The sequence below is a fragment of the Anomalospiza imberbis genome, chromosome 7, assembly GCF_031753505.1.
Source record: "Anomalospiza imberbis isolate Cuckoo-Finch-1a 21T00152 chromosome 7, ASM3175350v1, whole genome shotgun sequence".
NCBI lineage: Eukaryota > Metazoa > Chordata > Aves > Passeriformes > Viduidae > Anomalospiza > Anomalospiza imberbis.
Window position 1 is genome coordinate 17,126,373 of NC_089687.1, and position 14,681 is coordinate 17,141,053.

A 14,681-nucleotide genomic window follows, 5' to 3' on the forward strand; every position below is an offset into this window, starting at 1 on the left:
CACACTAGCGCAGGAGCTTGGCTGAGATTAAGTCAAACATGTCAAATGACAATGAATTTGTCCTAAATTCTGCCAGATGGCAAAACCAAAGTTCCCTTGTGTAGAAAGAATCAGAAGGATTTATTTCCCCTAAAACACTCTTGCAAGAATTCAGGCTATAAAATAGAGGATGGGGAGAAATTTTGTAACATTTTCTCTTCAGTGACCACTTTTTTCTCACGTAAATTCTGTAATTTCTTTTCCCAGGGGAGGAAGGAGATAAAGCTACAGTTTAGTGGGGCTTGCATGAATGTGTAACAAGTTTCTTAACAGTACACTTTTCTATGTTTAAAGGATTCATATAATTCAAGTTTGCCTTCAAAGTGACATTTACAACTTGATTAAAATGTTGTGCTGAGATTGGGCCACCGCTTTTTCTCGCGAATGGATCATTTCATTACCCAGTCAAAGAGAATTGAGTGCAAAAGACACCAGACTGAAGAGATAACTGAATTAACCAAATCGTAGGCATAATCAAATTGAACACTTAAAAGCCAATCCAGTGGACTGTCTCCAGAAGATAATGCTCTTTTTTTTTTTCAAAGGCAGGAATGCAGAAGAGCTCATGTTAAGAGCTGTCTTCCATGGCTGCTATGTCTTGCTTCCATGCCTTTCTCTGAGCAGGGACTGCTCCTCAACTCTGTTGGTGTGGCAACAGCAGAAAGAAAGTTGAGAACTGCTGGCCTGAGGGATTCCAGCAGTCCAGAATGAATATTCTCAAAATTGCAGCACACTCTAAGAGCATCTGTGCAGGAGCAGACTCCTCCTCTCACTTTCTCAGATCTCTGACAGTGTTTTTCAGAGTACATTTGCAGCTGAGGAGATTTAAAATAACAGATTTTGTTTTAACTATAAATGTAAAAGACTTGCTGCATTATATAAAACCCTTAAAAACTTCTGTGAAAGCTTATTACCAAAACTTGAGTTTACATAGGTAGCATTATAACTGACCAACTTTTCCCATGAGTCCCTATAGTTGTCAAAGAAATAACTTTGTACTTTTATGTCTTGTGTTTCTTGCAAGCATCATCAAGAAACTTCTGTTCTAGAGAACTGCAGTAAGAGATGAGACATTGCTGTCTGTAAATATTTGGTCAGACTCACCCTATTATGTCTCTTTTACTGCTCATATCTTCATATATTTCTTGTGTCTAGTTGAAATGTTTCAAGTCTCTGAAGATCTGGATTCTCATTCTCTCTTAATACCCAATGATTGTTTTTTGCTCTCAAGACAAACCAAGTGTGAGCAAAGGATTTTGGACCAAGTATGAAGAGGATTTTGATGGTGACAAAATCCTCTTCAAGAGGAATATGATGAACTTCATCCCGAGTTTACTGCTATAGCAGTATAAAAGCCCTTGCACTCCTTTCTCTCACAGTCATCACATAGCAATTGTGGTTTTTTCCAAGGCAATCTTTTTTCAAAGCCGAAGTTTCCCATAACAGGGTAATTGTGCAGCGAGTGTGATGAGCCAATGACACACTGGATTTAATACAAAAAGATCCTGATCTGGCCGGATATTTCTGCCTGGAATCTCTGATTCTGGATGCTGCATTTCATTTTTCTTAATAAGTGTGGAGGGATTGGGAAGGAGAAGGAAAGGATTGTGAGTCCAGAGCTGGTACCTCATATTTCTAGAGCTACTCTTTATGATTTTAGACAACTAAGGATAGTAGTGGAGAAGTACTCAAAATGCTTTCTACTGTATCTGCATATTGATAATAAATTATATTAAATATAATTCATGTTAAAGATTTAGGGTTTTCGGGCATTATGTCAGATCTTTTTGTAAGAGAGAGACAATTTGCAGGATGTGCTGCCCCCGTGTGGTATTAAATGTATTGGGCTCCTTTTAGGCCAATGCCACAAGTCCTAAATAGCTTTTTCTTCAATTGCTGGGGCTGTGAAGTGAAAACAAAAAAGCAGTTCTTGAAAATGCACCAGGAGCAGACTTTCTCTTTGTGCCTTTTGAACTTTGCTTTCTACACTTGGAGAGTGTTAGTAAGTGTAAATCTGTATTTGTACACAGAAAATAAATCAGTGTACTTGCTGAGTTTGAAAATACCCTGTTTTTATGTTAATGACTTTATTTCTGGTATGTCTTAGTGATGTCATAATTTAATGGCTAAAAAAGAGATTCCTTAGGGAATTTTCCATGCAGACTAGATACGCACATAGTGAGTTTTTAAGTTTTAAAAGAATAAATGTCTAGAAATATGGCTAAAAAAGAGATTCCTTAGGGAATTTTCCATGCAGACTAGATACTCACATAGTGAGTTTTTAAGTTTTAAAAGAATAAATGTCTAGAAATTGTTTTACTATTTCTAGTAATACAGTTTAGGAAAGAAATTGGAAAGAAAATGTTACTGTAAGCATGGATAATTTTTAGAACAATACTATTTTTCTCTCCCTGATAGGAATGTAAAAAGTTTCATGGTGAGTTTGTTGGGAGAGCCTGTGGTCATCATGGCCCTTACGTTCCAGACGTCCTCTTCTGGTCTGTCATCTTGTTCTTCTCTACAGTAACGCTCTCATCCACTCTGAAGCAGTTCAAAACCAGCCGATACTTCCCAACAAAGGTGTGTGCCCTTATTTCAATTCCAAAGTTGTCATTAGTCATGTCTAAGCATGATTTCCCTCTGCATTGCAAATTCAGTTAACTGCTGGTGAAGTAGACAGGGCATCTCTGCTCTGTTAGAAACTTCTATCAGAATAAGCATGGTTTTAGCTGTAAGCTGTACTAAAAGAGTGAAGAAAAATCATACCTGAATGCTTTAGTTAAAATTGTAATTTCTCTCAATAATCGTAGGTACGCTCTGTTGTCAGCGATTTTGCTGTCTTTCTCACTATTTTGTCCATGGTTTTAATTGACTATGCCATTGGAATTCCATCACCAAAACTTCAGGTTCCAAATGCTTTTAAGGTAAGTTGTTGATAAATTGCACTGTTTTATCATTTTGCAAAGTTGGGTTTATAATGGGTTTATAATTTTTTATTATCATCATCATTAGGGAGTAGTGATAGTATTTTAAAATTTTTGTGTTCACAAGGTATTATGCAATCTCTCTGATTTATGGATCATGTAAGTGAACCTCTCCCATCAGGCCCTTTCATGCTTCCTAATGTTATCTCTGCAGAAATTAACAGGGCTCAAATCACCCAAATCCTAGACTACTGTAATGTTCTGGGGCTTCCTCCAAATTTTAGGTTTACTGTATCAAGTGCAACCAAGTCTGTAATAATTCAGATGATTTTATTATATGTAATTTCTTGATTTGTCATCAGAGGAAGTCTAGCATGTTTTTTAGTGCTCTATACAGGTTGGTTTTAAAGGAAGTCATATCCTAATAATGTTTTGTATGTATTCTTGTGAAATTGAAATGTAAATAATCCTTACAGTTCTGACTGGCCATACATGACTGTTTTTATAGCCCACCAGAGATGATCGTGGCTGGTTTATTACTCCTTTGGGGCCTAATCCTTGGTGGACAGTGATAGCTGCTGTAATTCCAGCCCTGCTTTGTACTATCCTTATCTTTATGGACCAGCAGATCACAGCTGTCATTATCAATAGAAAAGAACACAAACTAAAGGTATTCAGTCAAAATTTATTATTTCACTGTTGTTTTCTGCTTCAGATTATGTAATGTGCATCCATCTACTTTATGCTAGTTTGTTAAATAGAATCCCTTTAAATTTTTATGCTTTTTCTTTGTTGGTCTGTGTGATACCTGTGCCCTGTGTCAGTGATCCACTGCCTTACAGAAGACTTTATGAATGTTATTTGGAATACAGATTCTGAGTTTAAAAAGTGATGTCTTCTGTGCTTTAGTAGAAGTAGGATTCATTCACTTAAAAAAAATGCCTTCAACTTAACAATCTCCCTAAATACCACAATATTAATTGCCTTTTCAGGTATTGACAGTGTTGTTCTACTGGATTGGATTTTTAAAAACTACTCAGGGGTTATTTTGTAATATAAGATTTTTTTCCCCTCTCTTCATACTACTCTCTGTGGTTCTACCCATCCTTTTATTTAATGCCCTTCCTATGTTAAAGAAGGGAGAAGAATAAAACTGAGCCTTAGAGGCACAATGGGTTCTTAAAACAACATAGGACAACTTCCTGCTCTGTTCTCTAACACTTTAGTTGCCTACAGATGGAGAGAGAAAAAGGGACATCACCCCTCTGAAAAACTGTTGGGCAAAATCTAGCAGCAGGTTTCTGTACATGTATATGCAGCAAGCTTAGGCTTTTTTTTTGACATACTTTTAATAAGCAGAAATCCAATCCCAAGTTGCTTTAGCAAATGCATTTGCAACCTTCACTTTGCATTGCCTCCTCTTGGATGATTGTGACATTTGATATGTTCTTTTTTTGCCCTCTTTGTCAGCCTGGCTCTTCATGTCACTCCATAGCATTGCATGTGGTTAACTTGACAGATGCAGGAATTTGCTGCCAAGCTTTGGAATGTGTTTTTTCAGCACTGGCATCTGGGAGTCAGATGGTCCTCCTGGCTGCCCCCTTGTCTTGCTGCGTTTTAGTTTTGCTGGGGTCTGGTGTAGCATCACCTGTTGCTATGCTTCCTTTTCTTCCCATATGTCAGGTTCCTCAGATCATGTATGAATGTGAGGAAATGCTCTCGGATTCTGTATGCATTAGCAGATACATTCCTCATAAATGTGTCAGAAGGTAAAAAAAGGTGTCTCTGTTAGGATTTAGAATTAAACTCTTTCTTTGAGTGCATTGTGCCTGTAACTAATATCTGTGTTTGACACATCTCTGAGTTTGTCAAGATGTGTCTTGGAGATAAGACTCATAAGCACTTTTGGGGAGTGAGGGAAGGTTGCTGGAGTTGATTCTCTTCATTTTCTTTACTTTTCCCCCTTTTTAAATAATGTAAGCAAATAAGATGGCATTTTCATTTTGATATGTGGCTTACATTTTCATAAACCCAGACGCTTCCCATTTTAGAAGTAAAAGTTGTCTTCATAAAGAAATGATTTGTTTGCTTCCAACTCATTTTCCCCTCTTTTTTTATACTTCCCATAGCAAATTCTGGATAGTGCACATTTCAGCTTTTGGCAGTCTCTGTAGCAAACCCTTCCAAGTTTAGTTTAGTTACTTTTTTTATGTCAAAAGGCATTTGCATGGGTTTACAGGCAAAATTATGGTTCAACATATTCGCATTGTTTGCATGAACATCGCTGTTTCATCAGATCATGACACTGGATTTGTTGCCATAATGCAAAGTTTTGTGGAGATGGCTAACTATCTGACTTTTTAAAGGAAAATAGCTTGAGCTGCTGCTTGCAGCTGTGAGGAGGTCCTGGATACTTGCTAAAATTGAAGTGAAATATCCCACTCAGCTATGGTTCAGCTGTGGTAGCAGATATCTATAGAACCAAGTGTGATGCATTGATGTATTTTTCTTTTTCAAGTGAAGGTAGTTATTGGAGGTTTTTGAATTTATCTAAGATTTGACCAAAGGGTTTTATGCATGAAAGCAAACCATTATCCACCTGTTGGTAAATTTATGTAGCATTTGGCCACTACAGAAGTGATCCAAGTCCAAAGGTTTTGCATTGACTTTTCGTATGGATGTTACGATGCTATGTTTGAATAAGGAAACCAATAAACCAGTACCTGATTTTGTATTTTAATTTAATGTATCTTATTTTCTAGCTATCTGCTCTTATCTAAGATTGAAAGTACATTACTGAAATGTATATTATATGCTTACTATCTTAGAAAGCATTAGAAGGAACACTGGTTTTATGGCCCCTTCTAGCATAAACTGACTTGGGAAATGTTATGGATTTTTATGTAGGGACCAATAAAAATACATACTTTTCCACCTCTTTGTAAGAATGGATGGAAGGTCTACTAAGATTAGTACAGTGGGAAGTTGGCAGTGCAGCTGGATGTTCTGTGTACTGTTATCCACAGAAGAGACTTGGTTAAACCAGAAAATGTATGTATTTTCCAGTGTCTCACCAGTATCCTTTTATAAGCAGGAAAGCTGTTTGGTGCTCATTGTAGAGTGGATTTGTGGTACATTTAACTCGTAACTGGAAGGAATCCAGTGACATTGAGCACTGAGTGTGAACCAGTACAAATTCCCCTTAGTCTGCCATCCCTACTGACCCAGCCTGGATAACACGTAGAAGGAAGCTATTTTTTTCTTACAAGTCTCAAATTTTCAATTGTTTCTAGCTGCTCATTAGGAACGCCTGCCAGGAGTGTTCTCCTTAATTGAGATGTCATTTTACATCTTCTTTCCATCCTTACTTTTCTTAACAGAAAGGATGTGGATACCACCTCGACCTACTCATGGTGGCAGTGATGCTTGGTGTGTGCTCTATTATGGGATTGCCGTGGTTTGTTGCAGCCACTGTCCTCTCTATTTCCCATGTGAACAGCTTAAAACTGGAATCAGAGTGCTCCGCTCCAGGGGAGCAGCCAAAATTTCTTGGAATCCGGGAGCAAAGAGTCACAGGGCTCATGATTTTTATCCTTATGGGCTCATCTGTCTTTTTGACAAGTATTCTAAAGGTAATTTGGGGGAAGTAAGGGAAAGTTAAAGAATACTGTACTGAACATTTCACTGTTGTTACTGTAGTATTTAATGAATAATGTGCCTTTCCAGGCACATTACTAACTAGCATAATGTTTCACAATGAGAGTTTAAAGTGGAATTCTAATTTTGCTTAATAAAGTGCCTAGCATTTTTAAAATAAAAACCTTGTAATGAAAATCTGGCCTGACTGGAGCCAAAGGGAATTCTGCCATTGAGCTGTATTCACACTTTGTCAATACTTTGGGCCCATGGCAAATTACCATGAAACAGTCGCATTATACCAATTTATTTAGATAATTTAAAAACATTTTGTGGTTTCCAAGTAATTTAAAAATATTTTCACAGTTTCAAGGGAAGTTCTATGGTTTGTTTCTTGGAAATGAACAGAAAAATTATCTCATGCTTCCTGCATACTCAAGACAGCTCACCAGTGTCCTGAAAAAGGGTGTCTAGCCAGAGTCATATATAATACCATGTATATGTGTAATGCTTTTTAAAGAATTATCTGGTATCTGTGAAATCAGTGAGAGTTTTGGCACTGGCTTTAATAAAACCAGAACTTAGTCTTGAATATTGTCACAGTGAGGGCAATAAGCCCTTAGAACTTGTACTTCCCAGCAGTATTTTATTAAGTATATCATAAAGCCTTCACTTTGAGTACACACAGAACATGCATTTTGTGTATTTAGTATTTCTAACAGATTCTGTGGAGATAGTCATTTACCTACACCTGAGTTTATGTTGTGAACCAGAACATTTAAATAGTCTCTTTAAAATCATTCCATAGAATCATTCACCCACTTTGAAATGCTTACAGCACAAAATATTATTTTTAGCAGTAAGAAGTATTTTGTGTCTCTTGAACAATTTTCTGAGCTGTCTTTAAAGTAAAGAATTTAAGTATAAATTAAGGCTTTAATGTTTTTTGTGTAGTTCTGTTAATTTTGTTAATAGGGAATTAAGTATATTGTAATAACTGGCCATGAGAAGAAAATAAAACTACGGAGCCAGATTCTTCTTTTGCTTTATACTCTGAGAAATATTATTAATTTATAATTGAGTGACTCTGAATTTACAACTTGTCTGATTAATGCAGGCATATGGCACTTTGTATTTCAACTGTTCTGAATGTCTTTCTAGAAGCGTTTAAAATTGTTAAGTAGTATTTAATATGCTCTTCTCTTTCTCTGCTTGTTTGTGCAGTTTATTCCTATGCCAGTACTTTATGGAGTGTTTCTTTACATGGGTGCTTCATCTCTAAAGGGAATTCAGGTAAAATGGATTTATGATGAGTGCATTATTGCTGATGCTTTCTATAAAAATATTGTTGTTCTTCTTATATTATTGTATTAGCTTTTGTGTATATTCTTAAAGGAATGTTACCAACCTTATATTTTTGAAAGTGACTACTTAAAAGGAAAATGGATTCTCTCTAAATAGATTATTCCCTTTAGGTAATGTGCTCTATTTTCCCCCCTATTTTTTGGGTGCTGATTTTTCTGTTCTCTCTTGTTACCAAGAGAATTTTGCTGAACCTAAAAACTGAGTAATAACTATTAGGGGCTCTTCCCTCTCTGCTGCCTCCCTATTCACCTGCTTGCATGCTGCCTTTTCAAGTTCCTTTGCAAGGCTACACTTATCTTGAACTCTGCATTTAGGGCTAACTTGCCCTAAAACTAACATAAGTGAAATTCTGAACGTCGTCTTTGTGCAAAAAAACACTCCAGGCAGGGAGGGGGAACTGTTGTAAGCCACAGCACTTCAGGGATGAAGGGTCAAGTCTAGTGGAAGGGCAGCATTCCTGCAGTGGCCTCAATTAGGAGTAGCTGGCAGAAAGCAGGCATTCCAGCACTCAGGTTGGGGTTGTACTGTGGTTTTTTTTTCTCCTGGCTGACTGCAGCATGAAATGGCACAATGTCAAATCCTTTAGCCCATGAGGCATCGACACACCTTCCAAGACAGTTGAGAAAGAGCAATCACACAGTGAAGACACAAGTTATACTGTGCAAAAGGTTAAATACAAAAAGCAAAGAAAATTTCTGATTGTTTTTTTCATTAGATTTGATTGCAAGTTACCTCCATTTATAAGCAAAGCTGGGATTTTTTGACTGGTGGTCTCTATTCAGAGACTCTTCATTTTTAACTTTGCCTATCTCTTATCCTTTGGGTTGATATTCTTAGAAGTGTAGTTTGGGTTTTACTGAGGTTTAAATAATTTCAATTTAATATGGTTCAGCTGTTTCTGAGAACAGGGGTATGAGAAAGTACACTACACTATTGAGGAGTGTTTTAAGGCATGCTGAAATCTGGCTATCTTTACTTGGAAAAGTGATACCATCCCCCTCCTTATCTCCCTCCCCCATGCTGGGATAAGGTATGGAGATTTGATAAGATGGCTTTTGTGGGAGGATGTGCTTTTTGCTGTTTCTGTGAAAAAGGAATATACTCATAGCTGGCCAAAATACAAGCCTTTAAAAAAATGCAGTTTGCACATGCTCAATAAAAATTTCCAAAACTTGACATTGCTGAAGGCTATGTGAATATAACATGGCTCATCCATGCAGGAAGAATTGGTGTATCACCATTGTCACTGTGCCATGACATAAATGTCTCAGGTCAGTATGGAGCCAAATAGGCCTGAAAAATAGGAACCTCTCACATATCTTCCTAGCTGCATGACAGTCAGCTTTCTGTCATTCATTCCTTTTTTTTTTAAATTTTTTTTCTTTTTTTTTTCTTCTTTCCCATTTCTATTTCTGATTTTGTGAATAAAGTGAAATATGGAGAAGGAAACAGCCTGGGATCAAGTGTCTGGTGAAGTAAAAGAAAAGTTGTTCATTCACAGGAAATAAAAGACTGCAGAGGTCCCTCCATGAGCAGCTTTTTATGTGCTAAAGGAGGCAGAGCTCAGTTGTTGAAAAAGAAGTGTAGGATGTATTAGGAAAGCAGTGTGATAGTACACATGTCCAACAGGATCAACCAGCTTCCATTCAGCTGGAGTCACAATTGATTCGTGACCACTCCGAAGTCTGGCTTTGCCTAATGTTAGAGTTCACAATTAGCAGTGTTATTTCAAAGTTACCACCTTCTTTCTAGCATCCAGTGTAGTAACACTGGATGAAATCCAGGGTATTTCCTATAGTATGGCTATACAGAATGTAATTCAGCAGAATTCAATGTCTTAGCACATCTGCAATACAACCTAGGGAGACACGTGTATTAAAATGGAAAGGGACTGAAGTATGACTAACCAAGTAATTAAACTTTGCTTAAGTAACATGTTTCTCATTCCTGCTCTGGTGGCTCAGTGGGTGAGAAGACAAGTCCTTCGCCACTGCTGAACTAAAATCTACATTAAAGGCTTATGGTTGTTACTGAGGGAGTCTCTTCTATGCTGCTTGAATTATGTAGTTTTTGCCTTTAGAATAACAAGCCAGATTCTTTGGATATTCAGGATCTCTTAGGCAGTGTGTGAATGCCAGCATAGATGATCCTACACCTCATTTTGATCCAAACTTGTAAATTTTTTTCTTTCAGCTTTTTGACAGGATAAAGTTATTCTGGATGCCTGCAAAGCACCAGCCAGATTTTATTTATCTAAGGCATGTTCCTCTTAGAAAGGTCCATCTCTTCACTATAATTCAGCTGAGTTGTCTTGTGCTTCTCTGGATTATAAAGGTTTCAAGAGCTGCCATTGTCTTTCCTATGATGGTATGAATTATTTATATTTCCTCTAAAAGTCCCTAATTCTTTTCATATGTGGATAATTATTATTGAAGAAAAATATAATTCTGGGCAGGTAATTATAATATTGCTTTGATTCTGCATTCAAGAAAAATTTATAATGTATTAAGTAATGAAAAATTTGACATTTAACCTCTGTTTTGAGTCCTATATGTGGATATCCCAACTTATATTCTCTTAGGGAAAATTATTTAAGGAATATTAATAAATCCTGTTATAGAAAGAACATTCACTTATTGAGGAAGACTGCTTATTGAACTGAGAAGCCCAACAGTTCTGTGTCTTGGGTGGTCTGCTGCTTAAGTGATTTCTCTAATGATTTCACTAATAGAAAATAGAAGATATTTACTGACCTCAGTGATTGTTAAATACTTCAAACCATACTTCATTTGAACAAAGGAATAGCAGCTGTTAGCTTATTCAAATTAAAGGATAAAATTCTACAAACTGGTCACTTTTGAAAGTCTATTTGTCTGTTTTACTTACTTAATTTCCTAATTCTTTGAATTAATATCTTTTCAGGTCCTAGCTTTGGTATTTGTCCGAAAACTCATGGATTTCTTTTTTACCAAGCGGGAGCTCAGTTGGTTAGATGATTTGATGCCTGAGAGCAAGAAAAAGAAACTGGAAGATGCGGAGAAAGAGGTGGGTCATGGTTTCAGGTTTCTTTGTGTGTAGCCATTTACAAATTTCTCCTTCAGACATTTAGAGAAAATTCTGCAAGGCACATTCCCTGTACCAGTCAGACTTGTTAACAGTATCTAAGTGTAACATTGTCATATTTTGCATAAGTGCTTTTAAGGTTACAAATCTGGTAGGCTTAGGTGGAGATGTAGATTCTTATGCTGTCATACTGTCATATAAAATATTACCCACAGTACTCTGGGGATTGCTTCTGGGACCCACTCAGATGCTGTGCAGAGATGAACCTATGCCTAGAGGAAAGCCCTCAGATCCTAGCCCTGGGGCACTTGGATGCTGCACTGGGCTGGGTCTCATCCCTGCAGGAGATGCTGAGGAAAGAAGTGCAGAATTTAAGGCCTGTTTATGTCCCAGCTGCCTCTGAGCCTTACACAGGGCACAAGGCACCACTCTGTGCCCTTTCTGCTCAGCAATGTCATGACCCTGTGTAGTGTCCCAGTTACACTCTGGGCCAGAGCTGTCTTTGTGCTATTGCAGGAACAATTCCCTTTGACTTTGTAATGAAAGGTCAGTGACACTGCTAACCCCGTTAACCAGACTTGCAGCCTGTGCATCACCACCCACTTGGCTGTTTCAGATCTGGACTCCTCAACTTATTTCAAAGAATATGTTTTTCAGATAATTCCTTATCAACTTGAAAATTATCCTTAAGAATGCCCTGAGATGTGATCCAAGATCAGTGAAATGTGTGTGTTAAGGATTGCCATTAGTAGCTTTATTTGCAGAAATAGGACATGAGCTAATTATTTGAATGGGTAACTACACAAACTAGATTACTCTGCCTTTAGGATTGATTCTTCTGCAACCTTTGACACCTCCCTGCCTCATCTGTAACCTGGCAAACTCTTAACTTTGATTTCCTTGACACATTCAACATACTGTCATGGAATATATTCTGGGGAAAAGATTTTACCTATAAGAAACATCAAGATGATTATTTACTATTTAGTATGTGCCTGTAAAACTACCAGGCTGACATTAAAATATGTGAGTCATTGTTTTCTCCCTTGAATCAAAGCAGACCAGAGAGATGTTTCATCATGGTGTCTGTTGTCATCACAATTCAGAGTAACCAGAAGTAACCAAGGTAGCTCTATTCTTGTGCGTCTGGTTATTGGAAAGAATTCCTTGTTATACTTATGTTTTGGTTATATGTCACTTTCCTTCCCTTGTTTGATAAGATGGCATCAGAAAACAAAACTGGGAAAATCTACTGGTGTTACTTTATTTCATTCACTGTCTATTTTGAGAGGTTATTTTTACATATTTTGGCATTTCTAAATATTTAGAGCTATTATTAAAACTGTTCAACTGTCAGAAACTTATGAAGCTGTGAAGCCTGGAAATGACAAAATTAACTAGTAATAAAAAACTTCTGACATGTAGCCTAAGGAATTAATTGGAGAGTTGCTATCACACAGCTTTTAAAAATAGAAGTATTCTACCCACAAGAATATTCAGAAATGTAGTTGACAGGATCTGAAACTTACTTGATTGGATCCTAATTTCATCACTTAAGTTGTTTTTATATTTTTAGGCCATGTTTTTTCCAGGGCTTTGTACATTTATAGTGGATATGATACATGCCTTCTCCTCACAGACCTCCTTTGGAAGCCACCTTGATGTTAATCAATTAAGTCTTTCTGAGACAAGAATGAACAAAGCACTTTCACATTTACAGAAAAAAATATATTGCGACTTTTGAAATAATTGTAATAATAAAGCATTGAAGAAACAAATTTCTGAGCAGAGAGAACTGAAATTCTACTATTTTGGAAAACTGCTGTCTCTTACTGCTAATACAACAATTAGTGTTTGTGATGCATGTGGGGCTTTGGCAATCTGCCAGACAATGATAAAGTCTCTTTTCAGCCAACCCATGCTTTCAGATAGGCTCTGGCCAAAACTGTTATAAAGAGAAGAAAGCTGTGGAGGTCTCCAGGTGTCTGTTGGGCTCACACACACTGCAACAATTTAGAGCAAGATTTGTTGGTTATGCTCCTGCCAAGATTCGTTCACCTCCGTCCGACCTGTGGTTATCCTGACCAGGGGTGTGGACATTGGAATCCTCTTCTGGAGGTTGTTTTCCTTTGCTCTTGCAGGCAGGACATGGGCTTGAGAGTTGCTCCATTCGTCTCCCCTCCCACTAAGGCAGATTTGCTAAATTTGTAATTACTTTTCATAAGGTTTTTGGTAGATTTATCTCTTAATTCTCTTCAAGTGAAAACTAATTTTGGGTCTCTTGTTTCATTACCTTTCACTGAAAAATCAGTACTAAAATCAGTATTATCAGTATTAAAACTGTGTGTGCAAACTTAAATCATCTTCCCTAATTTTTGCATGTGAACATCAATGCATATATCCTGTTATCAGTGTTATTTAAAATTCAGCAGACAGTTGTTCACTCACTGTTAATAATTCTCTTTATTGTTATAAAACAATGCTCTATTTGGCATTGGAAAATAGCATTAAGTGAAGATACATCTTTAAAATAGAAGGTTTTAAATGTCAACTATTTAAGTAAAAGTTGAAAAGCATCTTACTTTAAGAACTTCAAATAAATACTTAATATTAAAGAAAATGGAAAGATGATTCAAGTACGCAAATTTCACTTTTCACAATTTCATATCCTGTCTCATGTCTAAATTCCTTTGTTCTAGGAAGAGCAAAGTATGTTAGCAATGGAAGAGGAAGGGACTGTTCAGTTACCACTAGAAGGACATTACAGGTAAAATATACCTTTCCTCTTTTAGGTGAGTTGCAATTAAATAAAGTAAACATGCCAGAGTATTTATTCGTAATGCTTACTAAATATCAGGAGGATGTGTTTTTGGTACAGATAGGTGAACTGAACCACACACTGCAGCATTTAACAAAGTCTGCCCTTCTCTAATCTTTCCACACAAGCTCACATTCCCTAGGAAAAAGACACACTAGTTGGAAGTTTTCCATTGGACAGGACTGCAGGATCAGGCTGTTCTCAATGAACTTTGGCTTCTGATATGCACAGTCCAAAAGGAAAATGTAGAGCAGGTCAAACCCTTCAACCTGATGCAAGCAGGGATCCAGGAAAGGTTTTGAAAATGCTGCAGAAAAACTAGGTTCTTACAGTATTACATTCTAAAACATTCTGATTAAATCCTGTTATGTAAGATAATGAGTGAATCAAGAGCTGTCCCAGGAAAATAAAGCATAATGCAGGGTTGACACAACCAAAAAAGCATGAACATCTATGTTATAGATGCAATAATAGATGTTGCCAGATAGTAATAGATAGTAATAATACATGTTGCCAGCCCATAAGGAATAAATATAATTTGAAGTTTTCAAAAAGAAATTCTTAATAAAAGATTTGAAATATCTGGTGACATTAACCTCTGCATGAATTTGAGTTCATAGGAACATCATTTAGGGTCATCTTCTGTCTTAACATTTTAACACAAAGTTACCGTAATGTCTCCTAATGCAAATCAGGAGATTTGTAACTGTGTCTCTGAAAAATCGCAGCCTACTTCTTTTGACTCATCACACAACTAATGGTCTGGTTCTTTTCTTGTTCTGTCCATACCTGCTTGTTTTAATTTATATTAGGAATATGTAGCTTAATTTATCTTG

General features: G+C 36.8%; 1 protein-coding gene across 10 annotated transcripts in view; it reads left to right on the forward strand.

The window, feature by feature from the left end:
* The window catches only part of SLC4A10 (solute carrier family 4 member 10), a 151,024-nt gene that overhangs the window by 128,708 nt on the left and 7,635 nt on the right, over positions 1 to 14,681 (forward strand). For all 10 annotated transcript variants that reach the window (XM_068195665.1, XM_068195659.1, XM_068195656.1 and 7 more), the window contains 8 exons: positions 2,458 to 2,619; positions 2,850 to 2,963; positions 3,472 to 3,633; positions 6,344 to 6,595; positions 7,824 to 7,892; positions 10,158 to 10,331; positions 10,887 to 11,009; positions 13,727 to 13,794. In XM_068195665.1, the coding sequence (XP_068051766.1) occupies positions 2,458 to 2,619; positions 2,850 to 2,963; positions 3,472 to 3,633; positions 6,344 to 6,595; positions 7,824 to 7,892; positions 10,158 to 10,331; positions 10,887 to 11,009; positions 13,727 to 13,794 (1,124 nt within the window). The remainder of the gene's footprint in view (positions 1 to 2,457; positions 2,620 to 2,849; positions 2,964 to 3,471; positions 3,634 to 6,343; positions 6,596 to 7,823; positions 7,893 to 10,157; positions 10,332 to 10,886; positions 11,010 to 13,726; positions 13,795 to 14,681) is intronic.